General features: G+C 51.5%; 5 protein-coding genes across 5 annotated transcripts; 1 reads left to right on the forward strand and 4 right to left on the reverse strand.

Moving 5' to 3' along the window:
• Positions 1 to 3,816: 3,816 nt before the first annotated feature.
• LOC131084582 (mas-related G-protein coupled receptor member H-like) lies at positions 3,817 to 4,737 on the reverse strand. Its single transcript, XM_058026155.1, has one exon. It carries the CDS (start codon positions 4,735 to 4,737, stop codon positions 3,817 to 3,819), a length of 921 nt encoding a protein of 306 aa, XP_057882138.1.
• Positions 4,738 to 9,230: 4,493 nt separating this feature from the next.
• LOC131084583 (proto-oncogene Mas-like) lies at positions 9,231 to 10,174 on the reverse strand. Its single transcript, XM_058026156.1, is given in 2 exon segments — positions 9,231 to 10,054; positions 10,057 to 10,174. Coding segments are annotated over 2 exon segments (942 nt in total).
• A 125-nt stretch (positions 10,175 to 10,299) lies between these two features.
• Positions 10,300 to 15,356, forward strand: LOC131084936 (mas-related G-protein coupled receptor member A1-like). Its single transcript, XM_058026693.1, is given in 6 exon segments — positions 10,300 to 10,333; positions 12,563 to 12,628; positions 12,631 to 12,897; positions 12,900 to 13,147; positions 13,150 to 13,405; positions 15,343 to 15,356. Coding segments are annotated over 6 exon segments (885 nt in total).
• A 1,712-nt stretch (positions 15,357 to 17,068) lies between these two features.
• Positions 17,069 to 17,986, reverse strand: LOC131084584 (mas-related G-protein coupled receptor member H-like). Its single transcript, XM_058026158.1, is given in 3 exon segments — positions 17,069 to 17,149; positions 17,152 to 17,593; positions 17,595 to 17,986. Coding segments are annotated over 3 exon segments (915 nt in total).
• A 4,659-nt stretch (positions 17,987 to 22,645) lies between these two features.
• Positions 22,646 to 23,623, reverse strand: LOC131084585 (mas-related G-protein coupled receptor member D-like). The gene has a single exon (XM_058026159.1). The coding sequence runs from the start codon at positions 23,621 to 23,623 to the stop codon at positions 22,646 to 22,648; it is 978 nt and encodes a 325-aa protein (XP_057882142.1).
• Positions 23,624 to 24,822: the final 1,199 nt, after the last annotated feature.

The following is a 24,822-nucleotide window of genomic DNA, read 5'->3' on the forward strand; positions in this document are numbered from 1 at the left end:
GAAGGAGAGCACTCAGTTGCTTGCAGCCAGGCTATCAGCACTTGGAGCCCACCCTAATTACTGCCAATCCCCTTGATGATGCAATGAAAGCTATCAGGACCAGGGTGCTGTGAACTCCCTGCCAGCCCTTCACCAGAGCTGCTCCTGCTCCTCCTCGGTTCTGGGAACACTTGGGGTCGTTTGTGACACCTGATCCCAGACTGTCCCTATGCAAGCAGACATAACTGCCACTATACCAGATTGCTCCAAACCACATCCAGCCTGGCCTTGGCGACTTTCAGGGATCCAGGGACAGCCACAGCCTCTCTGGGCAACCTGTGCCAGGGCCTCACCACCCTCACAGGGAAGGATTTCTTCCCAATATCCAATCTGACCCCACCGTCTGTCAGTGGGAAGCCATTCCCCCTTGTCCTGTCACTCCATGCCCTTGTCCAAAATGCCTGTTCACTGGTTCTAGAGCCCCATCAGCTCCTGGATCATGAAGTGTTTGCCCTTGAAAGGATTGGGCTGGTGAGGGGATGTGAGATTCCATAGCTGGTGACACAAACACGGTGTCAGCAGGGATGGGAGGTGACAGTTCTGGTCCCAGGGCCAGCAGTTTCCATGAGGAGCATCCCAGATCCCTGAGGCACATGTCAGCCTGGGTAGGAATCATCTCACCTCAGCTTTCTAGGAATTCCTTGAATTCACTGTAGGCTGCTGTCTGACTGCCAAGGGAGTGTAGAAGATGACTCAGAGGAAACCTGCAACGTTCCAAGGATTAAAGCCACTGTGTTGTCAATGCAGAGAGATAGGGAGACTGACTTGGCAATCAGAATCAGATTTTATTGTGGGATACAAATGTTTATATACTATTTCAGGGAGACTAGTGATGTGTACTACAATGATTAGGTTAAAATCACATACACAACCTTTTGTGTATAACAACATCTCTTGCTTGCAGAGTTTAATGGGATTTTCTTTTTCCGGTAAACCTGACTGATTTATTCTTTTTGCAATCTAGGTCTGATTTTCAAAGTTCTGTTTGCTTTTGCCAAGGCATCCTGTTATCAAACTCTTATGTTAACCAGGTCCAAAGTCCATCATCTGTCTTGTGTCCCCCAACATTCCAATACCGCGGGAGTAGCACTGATTTGCCTCTTCTCAGAAGAAATGACCTGGCTGCATTCCTAAATCATCCCTCTGCTCTGTGCCAGTGCTCCAGCTCATGCACAGAATTTATTATTGTATGAATCCTCTTGGAAACTGTATGGTGAAGGTGAAATACCACTGAACTTGCAGTATACAAGGAGGAAAACTAGATTTGAACCAGAAATCAAAGTTTAATGAGCATTTGTATTACAGGGCCCTAAGGATCCACCTCAAGAATGAGAGGGGACAAGTTCAGGCAGTTCAAAAGACAAGATTTTGGGATTGAGGTTGCTATAAAATAGAATAGAAGCTGAGATGGAGCCCAAGTGCTCTGGGCACAGGTGTGGTTGCTGAGGCTCTCTCCCGTTGCTCATTTCCCAGGCAGAGTGAAGAGCAGCTGAGGAGCAGAGCCCTGAGCCCGTGGCAGGCTCTGAGGCAGCTGCCTGTGTGTGAGAGCCCTGGAGAACACGAGGCAGCACGGAGAGCAGGGGCTGTGGCAGGAGCTGGGACAGAGCCCGCGCCGGACGCTGCTCGGGCTCAGCCCGCGGGCTGCGCTCCCCTTTCCCTAGGGACCATTCCAGGGAACCTCCTGCAGATCCCGGCCCAGGGACAGCAGCTGGAGCCTGGCAGTCACACAAAGAAATTCACCTCTTCTGTAATTGTTGCATTGCAGAGGTCTATTGAGCATGTGCCTACAGAATAGGGACAACACCTGGGAGTCATCATCAAGTGGAATCATCATGAAAGAGAACCATCATGAAGTAGAGCTACTCTAACCCAGAGTTGGAAGGGAGCCACAAGCACCATGGAGTTGAGCTCCTGGCCCTGCACAGGACATCCCAACAATCCCAGCCTGTGCCTGAGAGCATTGTCCAAATGCTCCTTGAACTCTGTCAGGCTTCTGCTGAGTGCAGAAGGAGAACTCTTGGCTGGGCTGGATGCAGACTGATGTCAGGAATCCTTATGGAATTGTTTGGGTTAGAAGGAACTTTAGAGATCATCTCATTCCATCTCTCCTCTACCATGGTCAGGGACATCCAGGAAAACTTTTGTTTGAAATCGTTGCTCTTTTGAAAGGAAGCTCAGCTGGGGAGTGACGTGGGTGACTGGGAAGTAGAAAATGTACATTGGAGGATCATGATCCTCCTGCACTTGCCTTCGGAGAAATTCCCTGGCTGAATAGTTCATCCCTGGAAAAGAGGTTGCACCTTGGAAAGTGTTGTCTTTCCAATTAACAGGAAAATGGGAGACAGAGAGAGAAAAACCTTCTCAGATGTCCAACTGTCTCTCCCTCATGTGTATGTCCAAAGCCTGACTCACCACACAAACCTTTCACTCTCACTCCCTTTCCAGAAGCAGTGGCACGTTGCTTTCCCCTGGATTTAAGGCAGTGGGAAAAGGAGGGACAACTTCCCCCTGAGCAAGAGATGTGGCTGCTGCCCAGGTCTCTCCCACCAGGAATCAGGAGCTCTTGGCATTGCCAACATCATCCCAAGCATTGCAGGCACGTGCCTTAGGAAGGGCTCTGGTATGAGACAGGAACCTGCCCTGCTCCCAGAACAGCCAGAGGCTTTAGAATGGGATAAAAGAAGGAAATGAGCCATTTTGGACACTGTTTAACAGAGACAGGCCCTGCAGTGCAGCCGGGATTTGGTTTATTCAATAAATTCAGAGGTTGGAACTCCCACAGTGGAAAGAAACAAAAACCATGAATGCAAATCTGATTGGGGGTAGTTACAGAATGACAAAGATCAGGAGAGGCTGGAATGTGGCTGGAGCTGCTGTGCAGAGTGGCTGTGCAGCTCCTCCTGTGGGTGGCCAGGTTCAGGATGGAGGTGCTCAAGGGCTTCCCTGGACACTGATGCTGGGGAACCAGAGGATGGATGGCCCCATTCTGCAGAAGAGCAGCATAACCCCTAATTTCTGTGCAATTCAATGGTCCAAGCATCTGGCGATGGGAATTTCCATGTTCCGTGTACTTTATGGACACAGGCACAGGAGTTCAGTGGAGTTTGCTATCGACCCTGCAGTTTCGTCAGAAGGATTCAATTCTGGAATTGAAAAATGTGACAAATCCCCACTGAAAGGATAAGGGAATGTTGCTGTCCCTCCCCAGCTCTGCAGCCCTACCTGGTGTCCCTTCCCATCAGCTGGGAATGCAGAGCCGGTTCTGCTGGACAGAAGGGGAAGGATGCTCCCTGTGATGCCAACCCCTCTCCTGCCATCCAGAGGCACCAGCCCTGCAGGGATTTGGGGAATCACTGCCACCCTGTCCTGGGTATGTCCCCAGGGATTAAGGTGTCCCATTCTTTGCAGGCAAGATTTCCCTGATGAAAACACCATGGAACTCATCTGCTGAGCCAAAGGAGATGGAGTTCATTCCCTGGGGCCGAGGCCATGAGGGTCATTGCATGGGGAATAGAGCTGGGGAGCAGCACTGAGGCCAGCTGCACTGCTTGGAGCCATGTGGATCCAGGAGGGAGGAGGGAAGCCATGCTCCAATGTGCTCCCTGCAGAGCATCCCACAAAAATCACCCAAGGCAATGCCCCTGCTCCCTTCTCCTGCAGGAATACAGCACCATGCGGAGTGTGATCCTATGGATATTTATTCTTCAGGAGGCTCAAAGAAATCTTCAGCCACTCTCCTGGCATCTTTCAGCAGAGCAATGGAAGGGATCAGCAGGCTCAGAGCACTGTGTCTCTGGTGGTATCATCGCTGGGGTCAGTTTTTCCTTTTGGCTCCTCAAAGACCCTCTGGAGGGAGAGCCGGAGAGACTGCATGGAGCAGGGCCTCCTGCACCTCCCTACCAAGAAGCAGATGAAGGGTTTGATGCTGTTGTGGATGCAGGTGAGCAGGAAAACAACCTCTGAGGACAGAGTGACGGAACCGATCTGCTGCAGGAAATTGCAGAGGCTGAGGATGAGAGTGAAGAGCACAGTGATGACAATAACGATGTCATGGCTCTTGGGTTGCTGCTGCTGGGAGCCTCGTTTGGTATTAATCAAATCAATTGTGTTGGAAATCAACACGGGTGCTAGAAAGAGTAGCAGGACGAGGGTGTACATGGAGATGAGAGCTGCCCGGCAGTGCTCCTGCACATGTGATGGGCACAGGAATGTCACTGTGGGAATGATAGTGAAGAGAGCAAAGAAGGCCCAGTATTGGACACTTTCCACCACCCACAACAGGTGCAGAGGAAGCTCCCAATGGCAGCAGAGCTTGCAGAGCTTATCCATTAACAGCACATTGCTCCTGGGCATCAGCCAGTACAGCCCCCAGTAACAGGAGACCACTGAGAGCTGGAAAAGGAAATTCAGGTACAGCGGGGGCAAGATAGGAGAGCAGGACACGTCCTCCACCAGGAAGAGGAGGGTGGAGGTGACTGCAAAGAGGAGGAAGAGGAAATCGGCAACAGCCACATCAAACATGCCGTAGTTACGGCTTTTCATTCTGAGGAGGCCAATGACAGCCCCATTCCCAGCCAGCCCACAGAGGCAGACGAGCAGTGTCACACTGTGTATGGCCACGCTGGGGACATCTGTCTCACAGAGATCATCTCCTTCAGTGGGTGAGGCAGGAGATGCGGACACGGTGGTCACCTCCATGGATGGATGCTGGGCAGGCAGTGGGATGTGGCCCCTGGCTGTGGTCAGAGTGGATGGGCAGTGAGTGCTTGGAGAATCCAGGGATGGACCATGTGGCTCCTCAGCAGCTCCCTGCAGTGGGAAGGATTCAGTGGGGAGGAGTGAGATGTGCAGGGGAGGAGGGCAGTGAAAATTGTTGGGAGACAGAGGTGGGAGTGTTGGGCTGTTCAGACACAGGGCAGAGGAGGGGGAGCTGGGGAGGGCACTGGGGTCACTGGGAGAGGGTGTCAGGAACAGAGCAGCTGCTGCAGGAGAGGAAGGTGGAGTAGGGAGGAAGGCAAACATTCCACTGACCTGTTCCCTGTGGGGCAGCAGCAGGCAAAGGGCTCTGTGCAGATCAGCGGCGCTTCCTGGTCCCTCTTGCTCCTTTGGGATCCGTGTCCTAAAGCGGCTCCTGCCAGGTCAGGGACATGAAGGAGAAAGTGCCCAGATCACCAGGAGCTCCCGAATCCCATCCTGCTGGCTCCTCTCTTTTCCCTGTCCTGGTGTTGCTCCCCTAACTCAGTGGGTTCAACAGGGCAGTTAGAAGTGGTTTTGCAACTTTGGCTATGTAAGAGTTCCACAGCTGTGGGGTTACTGATCTTGATTTTTTTTCATTTTTTGTCAAATGGACTTTGTGAATGGCTGTGCAATTCCTCCTCCTAGGAAACTGTACTTCCCAGGAGAAGATCCATTCTCTGACATCCTTCCTTCTCCCAACAGGTTTCTACCATTCCTCATTTCTCTTCCTTGAGATGTCATGTTCCCTCCAGCGGGACAGGGATGCTGGTGGTACCAGCAGCACTGGAATGCTGGCAGTGCAGGTGAGGCAGCTGGGTGCTTTCCAGAAGAAATTCCCAATCTGGGAATAGCGCTCCATGATCATGGCCAAAACATGGCCTGGCCCATGGAAGCAGAGCTGAGCTGCTCCCAATTCTATCCCCATCCCATGCTCATCTTTGCTTCCCATCCCCACCCTGCTCTCCATCCTCACCCCATCCTATCACATCCCACAGCTTTCCCAGACAGCTGCTGCTCCCCCAGTCTGAGTGTGGCCCATCAGGCTCTGTTTTCCTCTGGGACTGCTGGGATCCAGACCCCTTCCAATTCCCTCTGACCCTCTCCTGACCCCTCTGAAGCCACCTACAACACCCCAGATCCTCCCAAAGCCCTCTTTTCCCCCAGCAATACCATGATCCTACCCCACTCCAACTCAGAACCCTGTCTCTGCTCCTCCCGGCTTTAGCGTTCTAGGACCCAGGAGGAAGGAGGAAAGCCCAGCTCCAATGTGCTTCTCAGGAGAACACAGGATGGTAATAGTGGCTGGAGCCAGTGCAGAAACAGATTTGGATGCCTGCAAAGGTTTTAGGGAAAGTTCTGTAACAAGAAGCAACAGTTCACGGACAAAGGAAAAGTTCAAAGGTCACCTTTAATATCAGAGCACTCAGTGAATACAAACACCAGGGACTCCTCTCAATGAAGGTCCAGGGCCATAGGAGGACTTCCAGAAGGAAGAGAGTGCATGGAAATGAGTTCTAGGAAGATGGTGTTAATGTCCCAGATAAAAAACTTTTTAATGTCTGTGTATGGTTAAAATATGGTTTTAATGTCTGTGTATGTGTATAGTGGATAAAAGCACTGTTGTAAAGTCTCAAACACACACAAAAATAAGGAGAGATCCTTCTGCATGTCCTGCTGCCAAATACTTCACTAATAACAGCATTAGTTGGTGCTAGGAATTTATTCTGACTGATTTTGGTATCACTCATCATCACCATCTCTGCCGCACTCCTCATCCCATCCCATGCCATCCCATCACATCCCATCTCATCCCATCCCATCCCATCCCATCCCATCCCATCCCATCCCATCCCATCCCATCCCATCCCATCCCATCCCATCCCATCCCATCCCATCCCATCCCATCCCGATGGGTTCCCAGTCCCTGGCCTCTCCCTGGCTGCAGGTGTGGCCTGTTGGGCTCTGCTGCTCTCCAGTGGGAGATTTGGCATTGGTGGCACCCAGAGCCCTCCTGCCCCCTCCAGCCCCTGTCTGCCTGATGCCTTGGGCTGGCTCCCTGGAACAGAGGCCAGAGCAGGTGAAGAGAATAAAAGGAGGCTTTGATGAAAGGCCTTCAAAAGGTTCACCCTGGGCTCTCCAAGCCTGCGAGAGGGGCTGCACCCAAAATGGACAATGATCACTAGTTTTTCAGACAGATATAAGTCTGGTCCATTTACAAATCAGGGGTTAATCCTCCAATTACAGCTTCAGGTAATGAAGTCACTTAGGCCCAGTTTTGCCTCCCACAACACACTTTTGTCTATATTTTTCTGGGCCTCAGGCAGTAGAGTGTCCTTGAATTTCATGCCTAGAGGGATTGTTTTGTCTGACCAAAATGTGCAGACAGTTAACTAACACTTTACATGGAGTTTAGAGTTATGCACTAATGCAGTACAGGATATGAAAAACAGAAAGGCTAAAATCCTAAGGCATCATGCCCCCTCTGACATCCTCTAGAAATTCCCTCCAGGCTGCCTTCCCCTCCAGACAGCCCCGCTCCTCTCCTGCCCCACTCAGGAGCCCCAGCAGTGTTTCTGCTCCTCCTGGCAATTCCATGCTTCTGCAGCCCAATGAAGAGCAGTGGAGCCATCCCTGTAGTGCCTCTTGTTTGTGTCCAGAGGAGGTTGGGGGGCTGGAGAGCAGGGATGGAGCTGGGGAGGGGCATCTCCAAGAGAAAGACGGCCCCAAAGCCTTCCGGGGCAGGCTGGGGTGAGCAGCCCGTGGGGAGGGACCGGAGCCTGAGGCCCGGGGCTGGGAGGGATGGGAAGGACGGGAGGTGGGTGGGCTGCATGGGGAGTGGGATGGGAGGGTGGTGTGGGAGGTTTGGGACATGATGGAGCTGCTGGGAAGATGTGGTTGGAAGGTGTGGGGTGTGGTGGGGCTGGAGAGAAGGTGTGGGGTGTGGTGGGGCTGGAGAGAAGGTGTGGGGTGTGATGGGGCTGGTGACCTCAGGGACGCCCCAGGGAGGGGGGTGATGCCCCGTGGAGCCCATGGTGACAAACACAGGTGTCACCCTGCTCCTGGAAGGGGGTGGCTGTGCTGAGGATCACGGCCTCCTCCTCCCCTTGCTGCCGCACCACCTGAGCCTGCTGAGGGAGCAGCTGAAGGCAGTGGAGAGGAAGAATTTCTGAAGGCAGAGACACATTTGCACCTGGCTCACAAAATTAAAAATTAAAGATCTTTGGGGAGATCTCTGCTGTGACACTCACAGAGCACTCAGGGTGGGGAATGCTGAGCCCCTTGGCCATCCTGTCTGTGCCAGCCCAGCTCTGGCACTGGGGATCATGGTTGCTGCAGGGAGCACAAGCCATGGCTGTGTCCCCTCTGTCACCAAGTTGTGGAAGTCTAACAGCAAATGCGTGTTAGACTAATAATGATTTTGAGTCTAAATTGTGAACATATTGGAAATATATTTGCCACAGACAGCTTTAAAGAAAAAACACATTTCAGGCATGTTTATTCCAGGATTTTTTATGGATACTCCCAAATGCGGTCCCAATTTCTTATGTCATGGTATAGGTGTTTTGTTTCGTTTAATTAGTACAAGAATATGCCATCTATCTTAGTTAAATGGATAAGCTGTATTTTTTCCAGTAAACAACATTTTAAATGTAACGTACACGACTCGGATATGGCTCTCTTACTGCCATTGCAATTTATGTCTTGCAATTTTTTCATTACATCTTTTGGTATGCATAGGCCTTTGAAATCCTAACCTTCTCACGATATCATTCTTATTCTATGACATCCAATTTTTTCTAGTTATATGATAACCATTAAAAGTACTTTATTGAGTTTTTTTCTCCATCTATTGAGTAAGTTCTCTATGGGGTATACACTGACAAAGTTTTCTACTGACACTCAGCCAATACAGATCTAAATCAAAACCAGCTAAAAAACCACAGTCCAATAAGCCTTGACTAATTAAACATAGTTCATTACAGAAATTTCAAAACAGTCACAGAATTCCTGGCTAACTACCTCTCTGTCCCCTTCCCTCCAGCCACATTCCCGGCTGGCAACAGCAGCCAGAGGAAGCCGGGAAGTGCTGGCAGAGGGGGCAAAGGCAGCTCAGGGTTCATGGTGCTGTTTATTGATATCAGACCTCAGTGGGATGCAGGAACCAGGTGCCAGGGGGAATTCTGGGGTCACAGCCGTGTTGGGAAGGATGCATTTGGGAAACAGTGCCCTAGGACGTGTGAAGGAGGAGCAAATCCATGCTCCAATGTGCTCTGTGCAGAGCATGCCTCCCACGTGGCCCTTGGCAAATGCCCCTGCTCCCTTTTCCTGCAGGAATAAGAGCAAGAGGGTAATGCCATAAAACGCCATAGATATTTAGTAATCTGATGGCTCAAGGAAACCTTCAGCCACTGTTCCATGATTCTGCATGGGGGCACTTGAAGGGTTCAACAGACTCAGACCCCCCTGTCCATGGTGGCATCATTACTGGGGGCAGTGCTCCTTTCTGGCTCCTCAAACACCTTCTGGAGGCACTCCCTGAGGGACCCCATGGAGCAGCGCCTCCAGCACTTTGTTACTGAGATGTAGATGAAGCGGCTGATGCTGCTGTGCATGCAGGCAAACAGGAGAACAACCTGGGGGGACACAGTGGTGTAGCCGAGCTGCTGCAGGAAATTCCAGAGACTGAGGGGGAGAGTGAGGAGCACAGTCAGGAAGACAATGATGTCAAGCCTCTTGGATTGCTGCTGCTGGGAGCTGCCCTTGAAGTGAATGACGAGGATTGTGCTGGAAATGACCATGGATGGAGCAAAGACAAGGAAGTTGAGGATGTACAGGGAGATGAGAGCCCCGCGGCAGAGCTTGTGTTCCTGTGACTGGCACAGGGAATTCACCGCAGAAATGGCAGCGATGGCAGTGATGGAAAGGGCCCAGAGCACGGCACTGACCACCACCCATGAGAGGCCCTGGGGAAGGTGGCAGAGGAGCCCAGGTGAGCAGAGCATGGACCTGCCCCTCTCGATGCTGATGGCTGTCAGCCGGTACAGCCCTACGCTGTAGAACATCCGGAAGAGGAGGAAAAGGAAGCGTATGGATGGTGGGGACATGATGGAGGAGCAGGAGAAATGCTCCTGCAGGAAGAGCAGAGTGGAGGGGACCATGAAGATGAGGAAGAGGAAGTTGATGATGGCCAGGTCAAGGACGTAGGCAGTGATGGGTTTCATGGTGTCCCTGTGGATGCGGATCCTGAGGACCCAGAGCACAGCCCCGTTCCCAGCCACCCACAGAGGCAGATGAGCAGTGTCACACTGTGTGTGGCCATGCTGGGGACATCTGTCTCACACAGATCATGCCCTTCGTTGGGTGAGATGGCAGGTTGGGACACTATGCTCATCCACATGGATGGAAGCTGGGCAGGCAGTGGGATGCGGCCCCTGGCTGTGGTCAGAGTGGCTGGGCAGTCAGTGCTTGGAGAATGCAGGGATGGACCATGTGGCTCCTCAGCAGCTCCCTGAAGTGGGAAGGATGGGGGAGAAGGAGTACTGGGGAGGAGTGAGATGTACAGGGGAGGATGGCGGTGGAAATTGTGGGGTGGGAGAGGGAGCCGGAAGGGATGGGCTGTTCAGCTGAAGGCTGATAAATAACACATAAAATGAACATTTTCAGTTTGTCTGAAGTTCTTTAAAAGCAAAGTAGCCAAAATTTTAAAAGGATATGTTATAAATGGATAATGGGATGATTGGCTGTCACAGTTTAGGGATGAATACGGTGTGAATATTAAGAGAAGCTTGATTGATGTAAGTTACTGCAGTCTGTTGTTCAGATGTCCCCTCTTCTCCCCATAGTCCCCTTCTCTCCCCTCTGTACTGTTGCCATCAGAGAGCCTGAGTCATCTAGAACAGGTGGAAAGAAGGGCTGTACAAAAGCTTGTTGCTGGGGGGGAAGAGGTGCAGCATGAGAACACCTGACCCTCCAGTCAAGCTGCAAGACAGCAGGCTCCAGCAATAAACACAAAGAAGGGCTGACTGACAGACTTTGGGAGGGGCCAGGTTTAGCTGATGCAACCCCCGGGGTATCAAAGGTGAAGCATCCATCTTGAAGATCAGCCAGCCACGTGCTTGGCAGCCATGAGGGAAGCTCCCAGGCCTGGTTCTCCTTATTTAGTCCTTTTGTTGCATTTTTTGTTAAGGTTTAATAAATCTTTAAAAATTTTAGGAAGTGGGGGATTGTTTCTCCCAGGATGTGCAGGCTGGCACACAGGATGGCAAACGTGGCAGGAACCAGTGCAGAAACAGATAAGGAGGCCTGCAGTGATTTGGGGGCAAATTCTGGAACAGGAAGCATGGCCAGAGGAAAAGTTCAAGGCAAGGGCACCTTTAATATGGCAGCATTAATTGAATATGACCACCAGAGAGACCCCTCTGAATGAACCGTCAGGATCATAAAAGGACTTGCAGGAGGAGTTGGATGCATGGAAATGAGTTCTAGGAAATAAATGTTTTTGCAGTAGAAAAGAAAAAATTCTAATGCCTACATGTGGTCCTAATGGATTAATACCCTGTTGTAAAGTCTCACCATACACAAAAGACAAGGAGAGATCCCTCTCTGTCCCGTGCAGGTAAAGAATTCCTGCTTCTTCATGCTTTGAACTGTGTTAGAAAGTTTTGTTCTGGCCCATTTTAGTATTAGGATACAGACAACATGCACAAGAGAAAAGAGAGGATCTGGGGAGGGCCCTGGGGTAACCAGGAGAGGGTGTCAGGAACAGAGCAGCTGCTGCAGGAGAGGAAGGTGGGGTAGGGAGGAAGGCAAACGTTCCACTGACCTGTTGTTCCCTGCGGGGCAGCAGCAGGCAAAGGGGTCTGTGCAGATCAGCGGCGCTTCCTGATCCCTCTTGCTCCTTTGGGATCCATGTCCTAAAGCGGCTCCTGCCAGGTCAGGGACATGAAGGAGAAAGTGCCCAGATCACCACGAGCTCCCCATTCCCGTCCTGCTGGCTCCTCTGTGTGCCCTGTGCTGCCGGTATTTCGCAAGGCTCGTCGGCAAAGTCAGAAATTAAATCTTTGGTTATGTCAGAATTTACGTTCCTGACAGTTATTTGTCTTGAACTTTTACCTGCCATAGAGGAAGTAGCTTGATATGCAGATTTCATTGAATGGCTCCTCATTTCTTCCTGATTAGAATCTCTTTTCCAAATGGGACATTCTCCAAATGCTTTCCCTCTCTCAGCAGGTTTCTACCATTCCTCATTTCTCAACCCAGACAGGTCACTGTCCCTCCAGCGGCATAGAGCTGCTGGTGGGGCTGGTAGCACTGGAATGCTGCTTGCAGTACTGGAAGTGCTCACAGCACTGTGGCAGCATCTGGGTGCTTCTCAGAAACAACTCCCATTCCGGGAAGAGGTCCGGGATCATTGCCAAAACGTTCCCTGGCCCCCAGAAAGCAAACTGAGCTGAGAACTCCCATTTCTGTCACTGCAATGCAGGCTCCACAGCCTAAGGGAAGGACAGCAGTCAGTTGCTTGCAGCCAGGTCAGCAGCACTTGAAACCCACCCTAATTACTGCCCATCCCCTTGATGATGCAATGAAACTTATCACCAGGTTTTCGGGTGTGGTGATCCCCTTTCCAGCCCTTCATTGGAACTCATCCTCCTCCTCCTCGGGTTTGCGAGCACTTGTGTTTGTTTTTACCTTACCCCACCCCTCTGGGCAACCTGTGCCAGGGCCTCAGCACCCTCACAGGGACAGATTTCTTCCCAATATCCAATCTGATTCCACCCTCTGTCAGTGGGAAGCAAGTGGAGCAAAGTGCCTGTCCCGCTGCTGCTGCTGCTGCTGCTGTGCCTGTGTGGGATGGTGGGAATGGGGCTGTGCTCTGGCTCCTCAGCTTCTGCATCCACAGGAACCCCATCACCCCCTGTGTGCTCAGCCTGGCCATGGCTGGCTCCACCTTCCTGCTTTCCATCACCATCACCCCGGGGATTTTTTCTGTCCCAGAGAGCTTCTGCCACCAGCTGGGCTCGTGGGCTGTGACAGCTGGGCTGAAGGTCCCCATCCTCTTGGCTTTCACTGCTGCTGTCTCCTCTCTGACAGCCCTCAGTGCTGTCACAGCTCTGTTTGTCCTCCCGTGTCGTGCTGGCCCTGCCCCTGCTCCCAGTGCTTCCCGGTGCTCCTGTGTGCCCTGCTCTGGCTGCTCTCCTTCCTGCTCACTGCCACCCTCCATTGCTGCCCTTTGGTGCCCATGGCCTTGGTGCTGAGCTGCCCCTTCTCAGTGCTCAGCCTGCCCTGTTCTGCTCTGGCCCTGCTGGCCAGGCTCCTGTGCTGCTCATGGAAACAGCTCCCAGGGAAGCTCTGTGCCCTGCTCCTGCTGCTCCTGTCATCTCCTTCCCCTTCTTCACTGCTGATTTTGGGCACTGGCTCTTGCTGAAGGCGTTTGACTTCTCTGTCTTTGCCCCCAGCCCCTCTCTCCTGCTCACCTGTGCCCAGAGCAGTGCCCTCCCTCTGATTGACTGCCTGGCTGGGAGCTGTGCAAAGGAATTCACCCCCTCTGGTAGAGTTGCCTTCCAGAGGCCTTTTGAGGCTTTAGTGTCAGAGCCAGGGCATAGGGACAACACAGGGGAGTCATCATCAGGTGAAATAATCATGAAACAGAGTCATCACAATATAGAGTGCGACTTGAGCTGCATGCATCATGGAGTTGAGCTCCTGGCCCTTCACAGGACATCTCAACAATCCCAGCCTGTTCCTGATAGCAATGTCCGAATGTTCCTTGAGCTCTGTCAGGCTGGTGCTGTGTGCAGCAGGGGAACTCCTGCCTGGGGCAGTAGTTGGGTGACACACGGAATCCTTCTGGAATGGTTTGGGTTGTATGTTGGTTTAGGGTAAATTTGGGAGGAAGCCTCGGAATGAGCTTCATATAGTAAACAAATTCAAGAAGCCTCTCCCTCCCAGCTGGTTCAGGAAAAGATTTCCTTCGAGAAAAGTGGAAAAAACTGTTTATTTAACAAGAACAGTACTCACAAGCATAACAGATGAAAACAATATTAAACAATAAAATCTCTTGCTGTTCTGAAGTAGTCGAATATGAATCCCAATATTACCAGGTAGATTGTTCCTGGGCTTGTGTGACCCTTGCTGCTGGCCAAAGGCGGCAACTGTGGTATTTCACCTCAGAAACACCTTTGGCTGGCTGCAGGTTGCAGCTGGTCAGTGAAACAAGTCCAGGCTTGTAGAAACTCAGTTTATCTCAGGTGCGAAGGCTTCAGGCAATGGTGGAAAGGAAAAGAGAGCGGATTCTTTCGGAGGGTTTATATCCAGAGTTTTATTCCATGGTCACAGACGTCTGAATCTTTAGGTAACAGCTCCAACAGAATCCCGAGCGCATGGTCCTTGGTCAATTCAAGCCCAGGGACAGGGGGAAGGGAAGGGACAGGTGAGGCACCAACCAGGTGAAAGGAGGAGGGTCTCAAGGGACGAGGGACACTCAGGCAGGCCAATGACCTCAGGCCTGAATTGCATCCTTTGAACTTGAGCAACCACAGGATGGCCTTACTGCAATGTTAAGCCTGATTGACAGAACTCACTGAGCAAGGGAGCGAGGGGGAAGGGAGAGGGGTATTGCCACACCTGGGAAGGGACTGGGAAGTAGAACAGGAAGTTGCAACACACTGCAACACTGAAGAGTTCGCAAATTCAGACAGTCCTAGTTGTGGAGTGTAGTTTGGCTCACTCAGTCCCTTATCAATCCCTCTGGTGCTGGAAAATGCCGCGTCCCTGGCCCCGGTGGGCCACGGGTGTGAGCTCCCAGTGCTCTCCTGGATTTTCAGTCCAGAGCAGGTTTGAACAGTTCCAAGCAAAAGGAAAATCACAGTCCAGGGAACTTCTCTGCCTCAGCCAGCTGAAAAAACCCAAAAGCAAAGGAGATTTCTGTGCTGCATGTCTGTGCTGCAGACAGCACGGTGTGGGAGCAGGAATGGGGAAGAGTGAGTGCAGCTTCTGGAAACAAACTGCTGCATCTGCTCTGCCCCTCTTTGCTCAAGAACCAGTCTGAAATGTGTAAAATCTATTTCTGGGCTAAACAGATGAATGGGGATACAATTCAGCTCATAAGGTCACCCAGGACAGGTTGGAAGGAACTGTAGAGATCATCTCATTTCATCTCTCCTTCTTCCATGGGCAGGGACAGCCAGGAAAGCTTTTGCTTTGAAGTCTTGCTCATTTGAAAGGAAGCTCAGGTAGTGAGTGCCCTGGGTGACAGTGGAGATAAGGAAGGTGCTGGAAAGTAAAAATGTACATGGAAGGATAATGGTCCTTCTGCACTTGCCTTGGGAGGGACACCCTGACTGAGTTGTTCTTCCCTGTATAAGAGGTTGTACCTTGGAAAGTTTTATCTTTCCAATGGACAGGAAATGGGAGTCAGGGAGAGAAAAAACCTCTCAGATGTCAAAGTTTGTGTCTTCTGTTCATTATTAAGAACTCTGTTAATAAATGCTCCTTAAGTGTTTAACCTCATTTGTGTCTCCAAAGCCTGACTCTACACAGGGTTTTCACTCTCACTTCCCTTTCCAGAAGCAGTGGTGTGACGGTGCTCATAGGGGTGTTATGTTGAAGGAAGAGACGAGGATTTGACTCCATATTTCAGAAGGCTGATTTATTATTTTATGATATATATTACATTAAAACTACACTAAAAGAATAGAAGAAAATGTTTCATCTCAGAAAGCTAGCTAAGCTAAGAATAGAAAGGAAAGAATGATAACAAAGTTTTGTGGCTTGGACATTGTGTCCAAGCCAACTTGGCTGTGATTGGCGATTAATTCCAAACGTACGCATGAGACCAATCACAGACCCGCCTGTTGTATTCCACATCAGCAGATAAACATTGTTTACATTTTGTCCCTGAGGACTCTCAGCTTCTCAGGAAGAAAAAAAACCTAAGGAGAGAATTTTCATAAAGAGATGTCCATGACACAATGGCACATTGCTTTTCCCTGGATTTAAGGCAGAGGGAAAAGGAGAGACAACTTCCCCCTGAGCAAGAGATGTGGCTGCTGCCCAGGTCTGTGCCAGCAGGAATCAGGAGCTCTTGGCATTGCCAACATCATCCCAACCATTGCAGGCATGTGCCTTAGGAAAGGCTCTGGTATGAGACAGGAACCTGCCCTGCTCCCAGACCAGCCAGAGGCTTTAGAATGGGATAAAAGAAGGAAATGAGCCATTTTGGACACTGTTTAACAAAGGATCTGCAGTGAAGCCTGGTTGTTGTTTATTCAACAAATTCAGAGGGTGGGACTACCACATTGGAAAGAAAGAAAAACCATGAGTCCAAATCTGATGGAGGGGTAGTTAACGAATGAGAAAGATCAGGACAGGCTGGACTGTGGCTGGAGCTGCTGTGCAGAGTGGCTGTGCAGCTCCTCCTGAGGGTGGCCAGGTTCAGGATGGAGGTGCTCAAGGGCTTCCCTGGACACTGATGCTGGGGAACCAGAGGATGGATGGCCCCATTCTGCAGAAGAGCAGCATAACCCCCTAATTTCTGTGCAATTAACTGGTCCAAGCATCTGGTGATGGGAATTTCCATATTCCATGTACTTTCTGGATACAGGCACAGGAGTTCAGTGGAGTTCACTATCAACCCTACACTTTACTCAGGGACATTCAATTCTGGAATTCAAGAATGTGAGACATTCCCAGTGAAAGGATAAGGGAATGTTGCTGTCCCTCCCCAGCTCTGCAGCCCTACCCGGTGTCCCTTCCCATCAGCTGGGAATGCAGGGCTGGCTCTGCTGGACAGAAGGGGAAGGATGCTCCCTGTGATGCCAACCCCTCTCCTGCCATCCAGAGGCACCAGCCCTGCAGGGATTTGGGAAATCACTGCCACCCCATGCTGGGTGTGTCCCCAGGGATTAAGGTGTCCCATTCTTTGCAGGCAAGAGCTCCCTGGAAACACCATGGAACTCATCTGCTGAGCCAGAGAAGATGGAGTTCATTCCCTGGGGCCGAGGCCATGAGGGTCACTGCATGGGGAATAGAGCTGGGGAACAGCACTGAGCCCAGCTGCACTGCTTGGAGCCATGTGGATCCAGGAGGGAGGAGGAAAGCCATGCTCCAATGTGCTCCCTGCAGAGCATCCCACAAAAATCACCCAAGGCAATGCCCCTGCTGTCTTCACCTTCAGGAATACAGAGCCACGGAGAGGGTGATCCTCTGGATATTGGTTAATGAGGAGACCCAAGGAATCCCTCAGTCACTCTCTTGGGGTCACTCAGCAGAGCAGTGGGAGGATTCAACAGACTCATACCCCTGTGTCCCACGTCGTATCATTTTTGCATGCAGTTTTGTCTTTCTCCTCCTCAAAGATCCTCTGGAGGGAGAGTTGCTGAGGGACTTTATGGAGCAGGGTCTCCAGCACCTCCCTGCCAAGAAGTCGATGAAGGGTTTGATGGTGCTGTGGATGCAGGCAAGCAGGGAAAGAACCTGGGATGGCACAGTGATGTAACCGAGCTGCTGCAGGAAATTGCAGAGGCTGAGGAGGAGAGTGAACAGCCCAATTACGAAGATAATGATGTCGCGCCTCTTGGGTTGCTGCTGCTGGGAGCCCCACTTGGCCTTAATGAAAACACCTATGCTGGAAACGAGCATGGGTACAACAAAGAGGAGCAGGATGAGGCTGTAAATGGAGATGAGATCTGCCCGGCAGTGCTCCTGCTCATGTGATGGGCACAGGAATGTTACCGTGGGAATGACTGTGAAGAGAGCAAAGAAAGCCCAGTATCGGACATGGATCAGCACCCACAGCAGGTGCAGAGGAAGGTCACAAGCAGAGCTTGAAGAAGTTTTGCATATATCGCACGTTGCTGCTATCCGTCACCCGGTACAGTGTCCAGTAGCCGGAGAAAACTGAGAGCTGGAAAACAAAGTTCATGTACATCAAGGGCAAGACAGGAGAGCAGGATATGTCCTCCACCAGGATGAGGAGAGCAGAGGGGATTGCAAAGAGCAGGAAGAGGAAGTCAGTTAGAGCCAGGAGAAAGATGCCAGAGTTGCTGATTTTCAGGCTGAGGAGGCTGATGACAGCCCCGTTCCCAGCCAGCCCACAGAGGCAGATGAGCAGTGTCACACTATGTATGGCCACACTGGTGACATCTGTCTCACACAGATCATCTCCTTCAGTGGGTGAGGCAGGAGATGGGGACACGGTGGTCACCTCCATGGGTGGACACTGGGCAGGCAGTGGGATGTGTCCCCTGGCTGTGGTCAGAGTGGATGGGCAGTCAGTGCTTGGAGAATGCAGGGATGGACCATGTGGCTCCTCAGCAGCTCCCTGCAGTGGGAAGGGTTCAGTGGGGAGGAGTGAGATGTGCAGGGGAGGAGGTGTGGGGTAGGAGAAGGGAAGTGGGAGGGTTGGGCTGAGGATGGTATGCAGAGGATTGATAACAGAGAATAACATTTTCAACTCTTTTGAGGTTGCTTGAAGACTAACTGGGCAAATAGATAAATGTATGTAAAAATGGGGACCCAGGGTAATAAACATGCCTGGAACAGGTGGGGAAACAGATAAGGAGGCACAGAGTATTTTTGGGGCAAGTTTTGTAACAAGAAGATGGCGGACATGGCCAAAAGGGAAGTTCAAGGCAAGGGCACCTTTAATATCACAGCACTGAGGGAATACAAGCACCAGAAACCCTTCTCTAGGGCATCTAGAATGAACCTCTAGGGCCATCAGAGGAAGTTGATGCACGGAAATGAGTTCTAGGAAAATGGTGTTATTAGATAAAAAAGCTTTTTCATATATGGTTAAAATGAATAAAAACACTACTGTAAAGTCTCACAACACACACAGAAATAAGGAGAGATCCTTCTGTGTGTCCTGCTGCCTAATACTTCCATTGGTAACACCATTACTGGGTGTTAGGAACTTCATTCTGTCTGATTTTGGTAGCACAAGTCATCCCCCACTCTCCATCCAATGGCATGGCATGGCATGGCATGGCATGGCATGGCATGGCATGGCATGGCATGGCATCCCATCCCATCCCATCCCATCCCATCCCATCCCATCCCATCCCATCCCAATGGGTTCCCAGCCCCTGGCCTCTCCCTGGCTGCAGGTGTGGCCTGTTGGGCTCTGCTGCTCTCCAGTGGGAGATTTGGCATTGGTGGCACCCAGAGCCCTCCTGCCCCCTCCAGCCCCTGTCTGCCTGATGCCTTGGGCTGGCTCCCTGGAACAGAGGCCAGAGCAGGTGAAGAGAATAAAAGGAGGCATTGATGAAAGGCCTTCAAAAGGTTCACCTTGGACTCTCCAAGCCTCCGAGAGGGGCTGCACCCAAAATGGACAATGGTCATGGGTTTTTCAGACAGATCTAAGTTTGGTCCATTTACAAGTCAGGGGTTAATCCTCCAATTACAGCTTCAGGTAATGAAGTCATTTAGCCCCAGTTTGCCCTCCACCAATTCACATTTGTCTGTACGTTTCTGGGCCTGAGGCAGTAGAGTGTCCTTGAATTAATTTCAGGCCTAGAGGGATTGTTCTGTCTGACCAATTGTGCAGACAGTTAACTAACACTTTCCATGGAGTTTAGAGTTATGCACTAATGCAGTACAGGATATGAAAAACAGAAAGGCTAAAATCCTAAGGCATCATGGCCCCTCTGACAACCTCTAGAAATTCGCCCCAGGCTGCCTTCCCCTCCAGACAGCCCCGCTCCTCTCCTGCCCCACTCAGGAGCCCCAGCAGTGTTTCTGCTCCTCCTGGCAATTCCATGCTTCTGCAGCCCAATGAACAGCAGTGGGGCCATCCCTGTAGTGCCTCTTGTTTGTGTCCAGAGGAGGTTGGGGGGCTGGAGAGCAGGGATGGAGCTGGGGAGGGGCATCTCCAAGAGAAAGACGGCCCTAAAGCCTTCCGGGGCAGGCTGGGGTGAGCAGCCCGTGGGGAGGGAGTGGAGCCTGAGGCCCGGGGCTGGGAGGGATGGGAAGGACGGGAGGTGGGTGGGCTGCATGGGGAGTGGGATGGGAGGGTGGTGTGGGAGGTTTGGGACATGATGGAGTTGCTGGGAAGATGTGGTTGGAAGTTGTGGGGTGTGGTGGGGCTGGAGAGAAGGTGTGGGGTGTGGTGGGGCTGGTGACCTCAGGGAAGCCCCAGGGAGGGGGGGTGATGCCCCGTGGAGCCCATGGTGACAAACACAGGTGTCACCCTGCTCCTGGAAGGGGGTGGCTGTGCTGAGGAGCACGGACTCCTTCTCTCCTTGCTGCTGCACCACCTGAGCCTGCTGAGGGAGCAGCTGAAGGCAGTGGAGAGGAAGAATTTCTGAAGGCAGAGAAATCTTTGCACCTGGCTCACAAAACTGAAAATTTAAGATCTTGGTGAAGATCATTTTTGTGACACTCACAGAGCACTTGAGGTGGAAAATGCTGAGCCCCTGGACCATCCTGTCTGTGCCAGCCCAGCTCTGGGCACTGGGGATCATGGTTGCTGCAAGGAGCACAAACCATGGCTGTGTCCCCTCTGACACCAAGACGTTTAAGTCTAACAGCAAAAACGTGTTAGACTAATAACAATTTTGAGTCAAAATTGTGAACATATTGGAAATCTCTTTGCCATAGACAGCTTCAAAGAAATAACAATTATCCGGCATTTTTATACACTATAATGTACAAGATTTTTTACAGATACTCACCAAATCGCTCCCAATATGTTATATTTTGATATCGGTGTTTTAATCATTACCAGAATATTCTGTCTATGCTTTGTTTAATGGATAAACCAGGTGTATTCCAGGTAAACAGTGTTTTATGGCACTGCTTCAATGCTGGTGAAGGACATCCATGCCCTGTCTCCCTGCTCTGTCAATGGGAAAGACAGATGAGCTGGGGGAAAGAAAGGTGATTTAAAGTTTAATTTCACTTCTCATTACCATCTTCCTAATTTGTTAATAATAATTTACTAGATACCAGAAAATTTGAACAGTTTTATTTTGTGTAGAGTGTTTTTTGTCTTAGTTCTCATCTCAAATCATGAGCCCTTTGTTAATTTTTGGTTCCCTCTCCCCTGCCCAGCTGAGAGCAGGAGAAGGTGAGTGAAAGGCATTCACAGGTGCCTGGCCTTTGCCAGTGCCAAACCACGACAGGCTTGCAGCAGGTTATCAGCATCAGAGCCCACATTTCTTACTGACAGTACCCCTGATGATGCAATAAAAGTTATTGGAGACCAGAAGTTGGGGTGCTGGGGTGCCCCTTGCAGCCCTTCACCAGAGCTCCTCCTCCTCCTCGTCCTCAGCCTTGGGAATACTTGTGGTTGTTTTTCCCTGATCTCATCCCTTTGCAAGCAGGGACACCTTCCACTAGACCGGGCTGCTTCAAACTCCATCCAGCCTGGCCTGGAACACCTCCAGGGATGGGGAGGCCAGAGCATCTCTGGGAACCTGTGCCAGGGCCTCTCCACCCTGACAGGGAAGAATTTCTTCCCAATATTCCCCCTAACCCTGTTCTCTGGCAGTGGGAAGCCATTCCCCCCTTGTCCTGTCACTTCAGGCCTTTGTCCAACGCTCGTCTCCAGTTCTTGGAGCCTCTTTAGGCCCTGGAAGGGGCTCTAAGGTCTCCCTGAAGCCTTCCCTTCTCCAGGCTGAACAGCCCCAGCTCAGAGACCTCAGAGAAGCCACAGGGAGGGGGTTGATGCCCCCTGGACACAATGGTGACAAACACAGATGTCACCCTGCTCCTGGAAGGGGGTGGCTGTGCCGAGGAGCACGGACTGCTCCTCCCCTTGGAGCTGCACCATCTGAGCCTGCTGAGGGAGAGGCCAAAGCCAGGGCAGAGGAAGAATTTCTGAAGGCACAAAACCACCAGCAAGGATATCAGTAAAAACCAGGTTTAATAATAAGCAGCAGCACAACAAAGTTCTGTCCCTGTGTTTGTGGTTTTGTGTGAGTGCAAGGGCATGTGACAAAAGGACAGTAAGGATAAGGATTAAAAGGAAAATGGCCTGAAAGCTTTACAGCACTCCAACTTAACAGTAATTCAGACTGAACAATTCAGCTGAGGAGTATCACTTAGCATCATTTAAACTTATTTATGCCTGATACTTCCTTCCAGGCCTGCCCCAGTGAGATGTCTCAGGTACTAACACAGCTGAGAGAGCAGCATTTCTGCCACATTTGCAAGAGCAGATGCAGACGTGTGTACACACAGCCAGCCAGCCAGGCAGAGTGAGTGCAAGGTGCCTGTGAGCAATTGCCCTGGCAGGCAGTGAAATGCTCCCTGCGGATCCCTTTGCATCTCCTCCCTGGGCCAAGGGCTGGGCCTGGAGCCCTGGCGGGATGGGCCCAGGAGCCGTCGGCGTTCAGGGATCAGCCCAGGGCAGCAGCCGGGAGAGATCCCAGCTGGGAGAGGCCCCAGTGCCAGGGAGCTTCTGCTCAGCGCTGCTGGGCCCAGCAGAGCTCCAAGGCTCTCCTTTGGGGCCGCTGCTCACAGGGCCCCAAGGCATGGGCGGCACTCACAGCAATGGCTCAGCCTGGCCACACTTGGGGCCGGCAGCTTCCTGGGACAGTGGGAGAGCAGGGATGCTGTGGCATCCAGGGCAGTACAAGAATTTCCAAGGCTGTTGATAAAAGCCCAGGAGGTGGTTGGAGAGCAGCAGTTGCTGGGAGCAGAGGGTGTTTCTGATCAGCGCCACAGGAGCTGAGCCCAGGGGCTGCTCCTCAAGGCTGAGGCCTCCCAAGCACGGATCAGATCCCAGAGCGGCCTGGAAAGGGGCTGGGGATGCAGCAGCACAGGGAGGGTGATCCTGTGGGTATTTATTGATCAGGAGACTCAAGGAATCTCTCAGCCACTGTCCCGGGGTCCTTCAGCAGTGCAGTAGGAGGAATCAACAGGCTCAGACCCCCGTGTCCACAGAGGGATCATCTCCACAGGCAGTGTTTTTTTCTGGCTCCTCAAACACCCTTTGGATTGCCTCCCTTAGGGACTGGATCGAGGAGTGTATCCTGCAGCTCTTCATGGAGCAGTGTCTCCAGCAGCTCCCCATGGAGCAGTCTCTCTTCCAACTCCCCACCAAGAAGTAGAGAAAGGGTTTAATGCTGCTGGTGATGCAGGTGAGCAGGAAAACCACCTGAACGGACACAGCGATGTAACCGAGCTGCTGCAGGAGAAACCAGAGACTGAGGGGCAGACTGACGAGTGCAACGAGGAAGACAACAATGTCAAGCCTCTTGTGTGGCTGCTGCTGGGAGCCAGGCTTGAGATGAATGAAGAGGATTGTGCTGGAAATGAGCATGGGTGCAGCAAATAGGAAGACATTGACGGAGTACATGGAGGTGAGAACGACCCAGCATTGCTCCTGCTCGTGTGACTGGCACTGGGAAGTCACCATGGGATTGACAGCGATGACAACGAAGAGGAGGGCCCAGAAGAGGACATTCATCACCACCAACAGCAAGCGCTCAGGAAATTGGCAGCCACAGAATACCAGGCAGAGGACAGACCTGCACCTCTCGATGCTGATGAATGTCAGCCGGTACAGCCCCATGGTGTAGGTGAACAGCGACAGCTGGAAAAGCAAGCTCAAATACATTGGGGGCATTATAGCAGAGCAGGATACTTCCTCCACAAGGAAGAGAAGGGTAGAGGGGACCATGAATATGAGAAAGAGGACATCGGCGATGGCTTGGTAGAAGATGAATTCGGTGATGGGATTAATGTGGACCAGCCAGAGGAAAGTCCCGTTCCCAGCCAGCCCACAGAGGCCAATGGCCAGCGTCACAAAGTCCATGGCCATGCTGGAGACACTGATCTCACACTGACCAGGTCCATCAGTTGGTGAGGTTAAAATAGGGGACACGGGGCTCACCTCCATGGATGGATGGATGCGGGACAGGCAGTGGGATGTGGCCCCTGGCTGTGGTCAGAGTGGATGGGCAGTCAGTGCTTGGAGAATCCAGGGATGGACCATGCGGCTCCTCAGCAGCTCCCTGCAGTGGGAAGGATTCAGTGGGGAGGAGTGAGATGTGCAGGGGAGGAGGATGGTAGAAATGGTGGGTGAGAGAGGGAGGTGGGAGGGTTGGGCTACTTTGCAGGGGATTGATAAATTAGAGCGAATAAACATTTTCAACGCCCCTGAAGTTGCTCCAAGACTAACTGGTCAGAGAGATAAATTAATATAAAGATGTGGACCTAGGGTGATAAATGTGGCTGGAGCCAGTGCAGACACAGATAAGGAAGCCTGCAGTGGTTTTGGGGCAAGTTCTGTAAAAAGAAGCAAGAGCACATGGCCAAAGGAAAAGTTGAAGGCACGGTCACCTTTAATATCACAGCACTCAGTGAATGTGACTATCAGAGTCCCCTCTGAATGAACCACAGGACATGAAAGAGTCTTCAGTAGGAAGTGGATGCCTGGAAATGTGTTCTTGGAAAATGGTATTTATGTACTAGACAAGAAAAAATTTACTATGTATGTATAGTTATAATGGAGAAAAACTGTTGTAAAGTCTCACAACACACAAACAGAAATAAGGAGAGATCCTTCTGCATGTCCTGCTGGCTAATGCTTCCTTTGGTAGCACCATTAGTTGGTGTTAGGAACTTTATTCTGTCTGACTTTTGTATCACACCTCATCTCTATCTCCACCCCACTCTCAATCGCATCCCATCCCATCCCATCCCATCCCATCCCATCCCATCCCATCCCATCCCATCCCATCCCAATGGGTTCCCAGTCCCTGGCCTCTCCCTGGCTGCAGGTGTGGCCTGTTGGGCTCTGCTGCTCTCCAGTGGGAGATTTGGGATTAGTGGCACCCAGAGCCCTCCTGCCCCCTCCAGCCCCTGTCTGCGTGATGCCTTGAGCTGGGTCCCTGGAACAGAGGCCAGAGCAGGTGAAGAGAATAAAAGGAGGCATTGATGAAAGGCCTTCAAAAGGTTCACCTTGGGCTCTCAAAGCCTCCGAGAGGAGCTGCACCAAAAATGGACAATGGCCATGAGTTTTTCAGAGAGATATAAATTTGGTCCATTTACAAATCAGTGGTTTATCCTCCAATTACAGCTCCAGGTAATGAAATC

This window comes from Melospiza georgiana, chromosome 6, assembly GCF_028018845.1.
Source record: "Melospiza georgiana isolate bMelGeo1 chromosome 6, bMelGeo1.pri, whole genome shotgun sequence".
Taxonomy (NCBI): domain Eukaryota; kingdom Metazoa; phylum Chordata; class Aves; order Passeriformes; family Passerellidae; genus Melospiza; species Melospiza georgiana.

Excerpts from the sequence above, each read along its gene's own strand:
- LOC131084585 (XM_058026159.1), bottom strand. The coding sequence starts at position 23,623 with ATGGAGGTGAGCCCCGTGTCCCCTATTTTAACCTCACCAACTGATGGA.
- LOC131084582 (XM_058026155.1), bottom strand. The coding sequence starts at position 4,737 with ATGGAGGTGACCACCGTGTCCGCATCTCCTGCCTCACCCACTGAAGGA.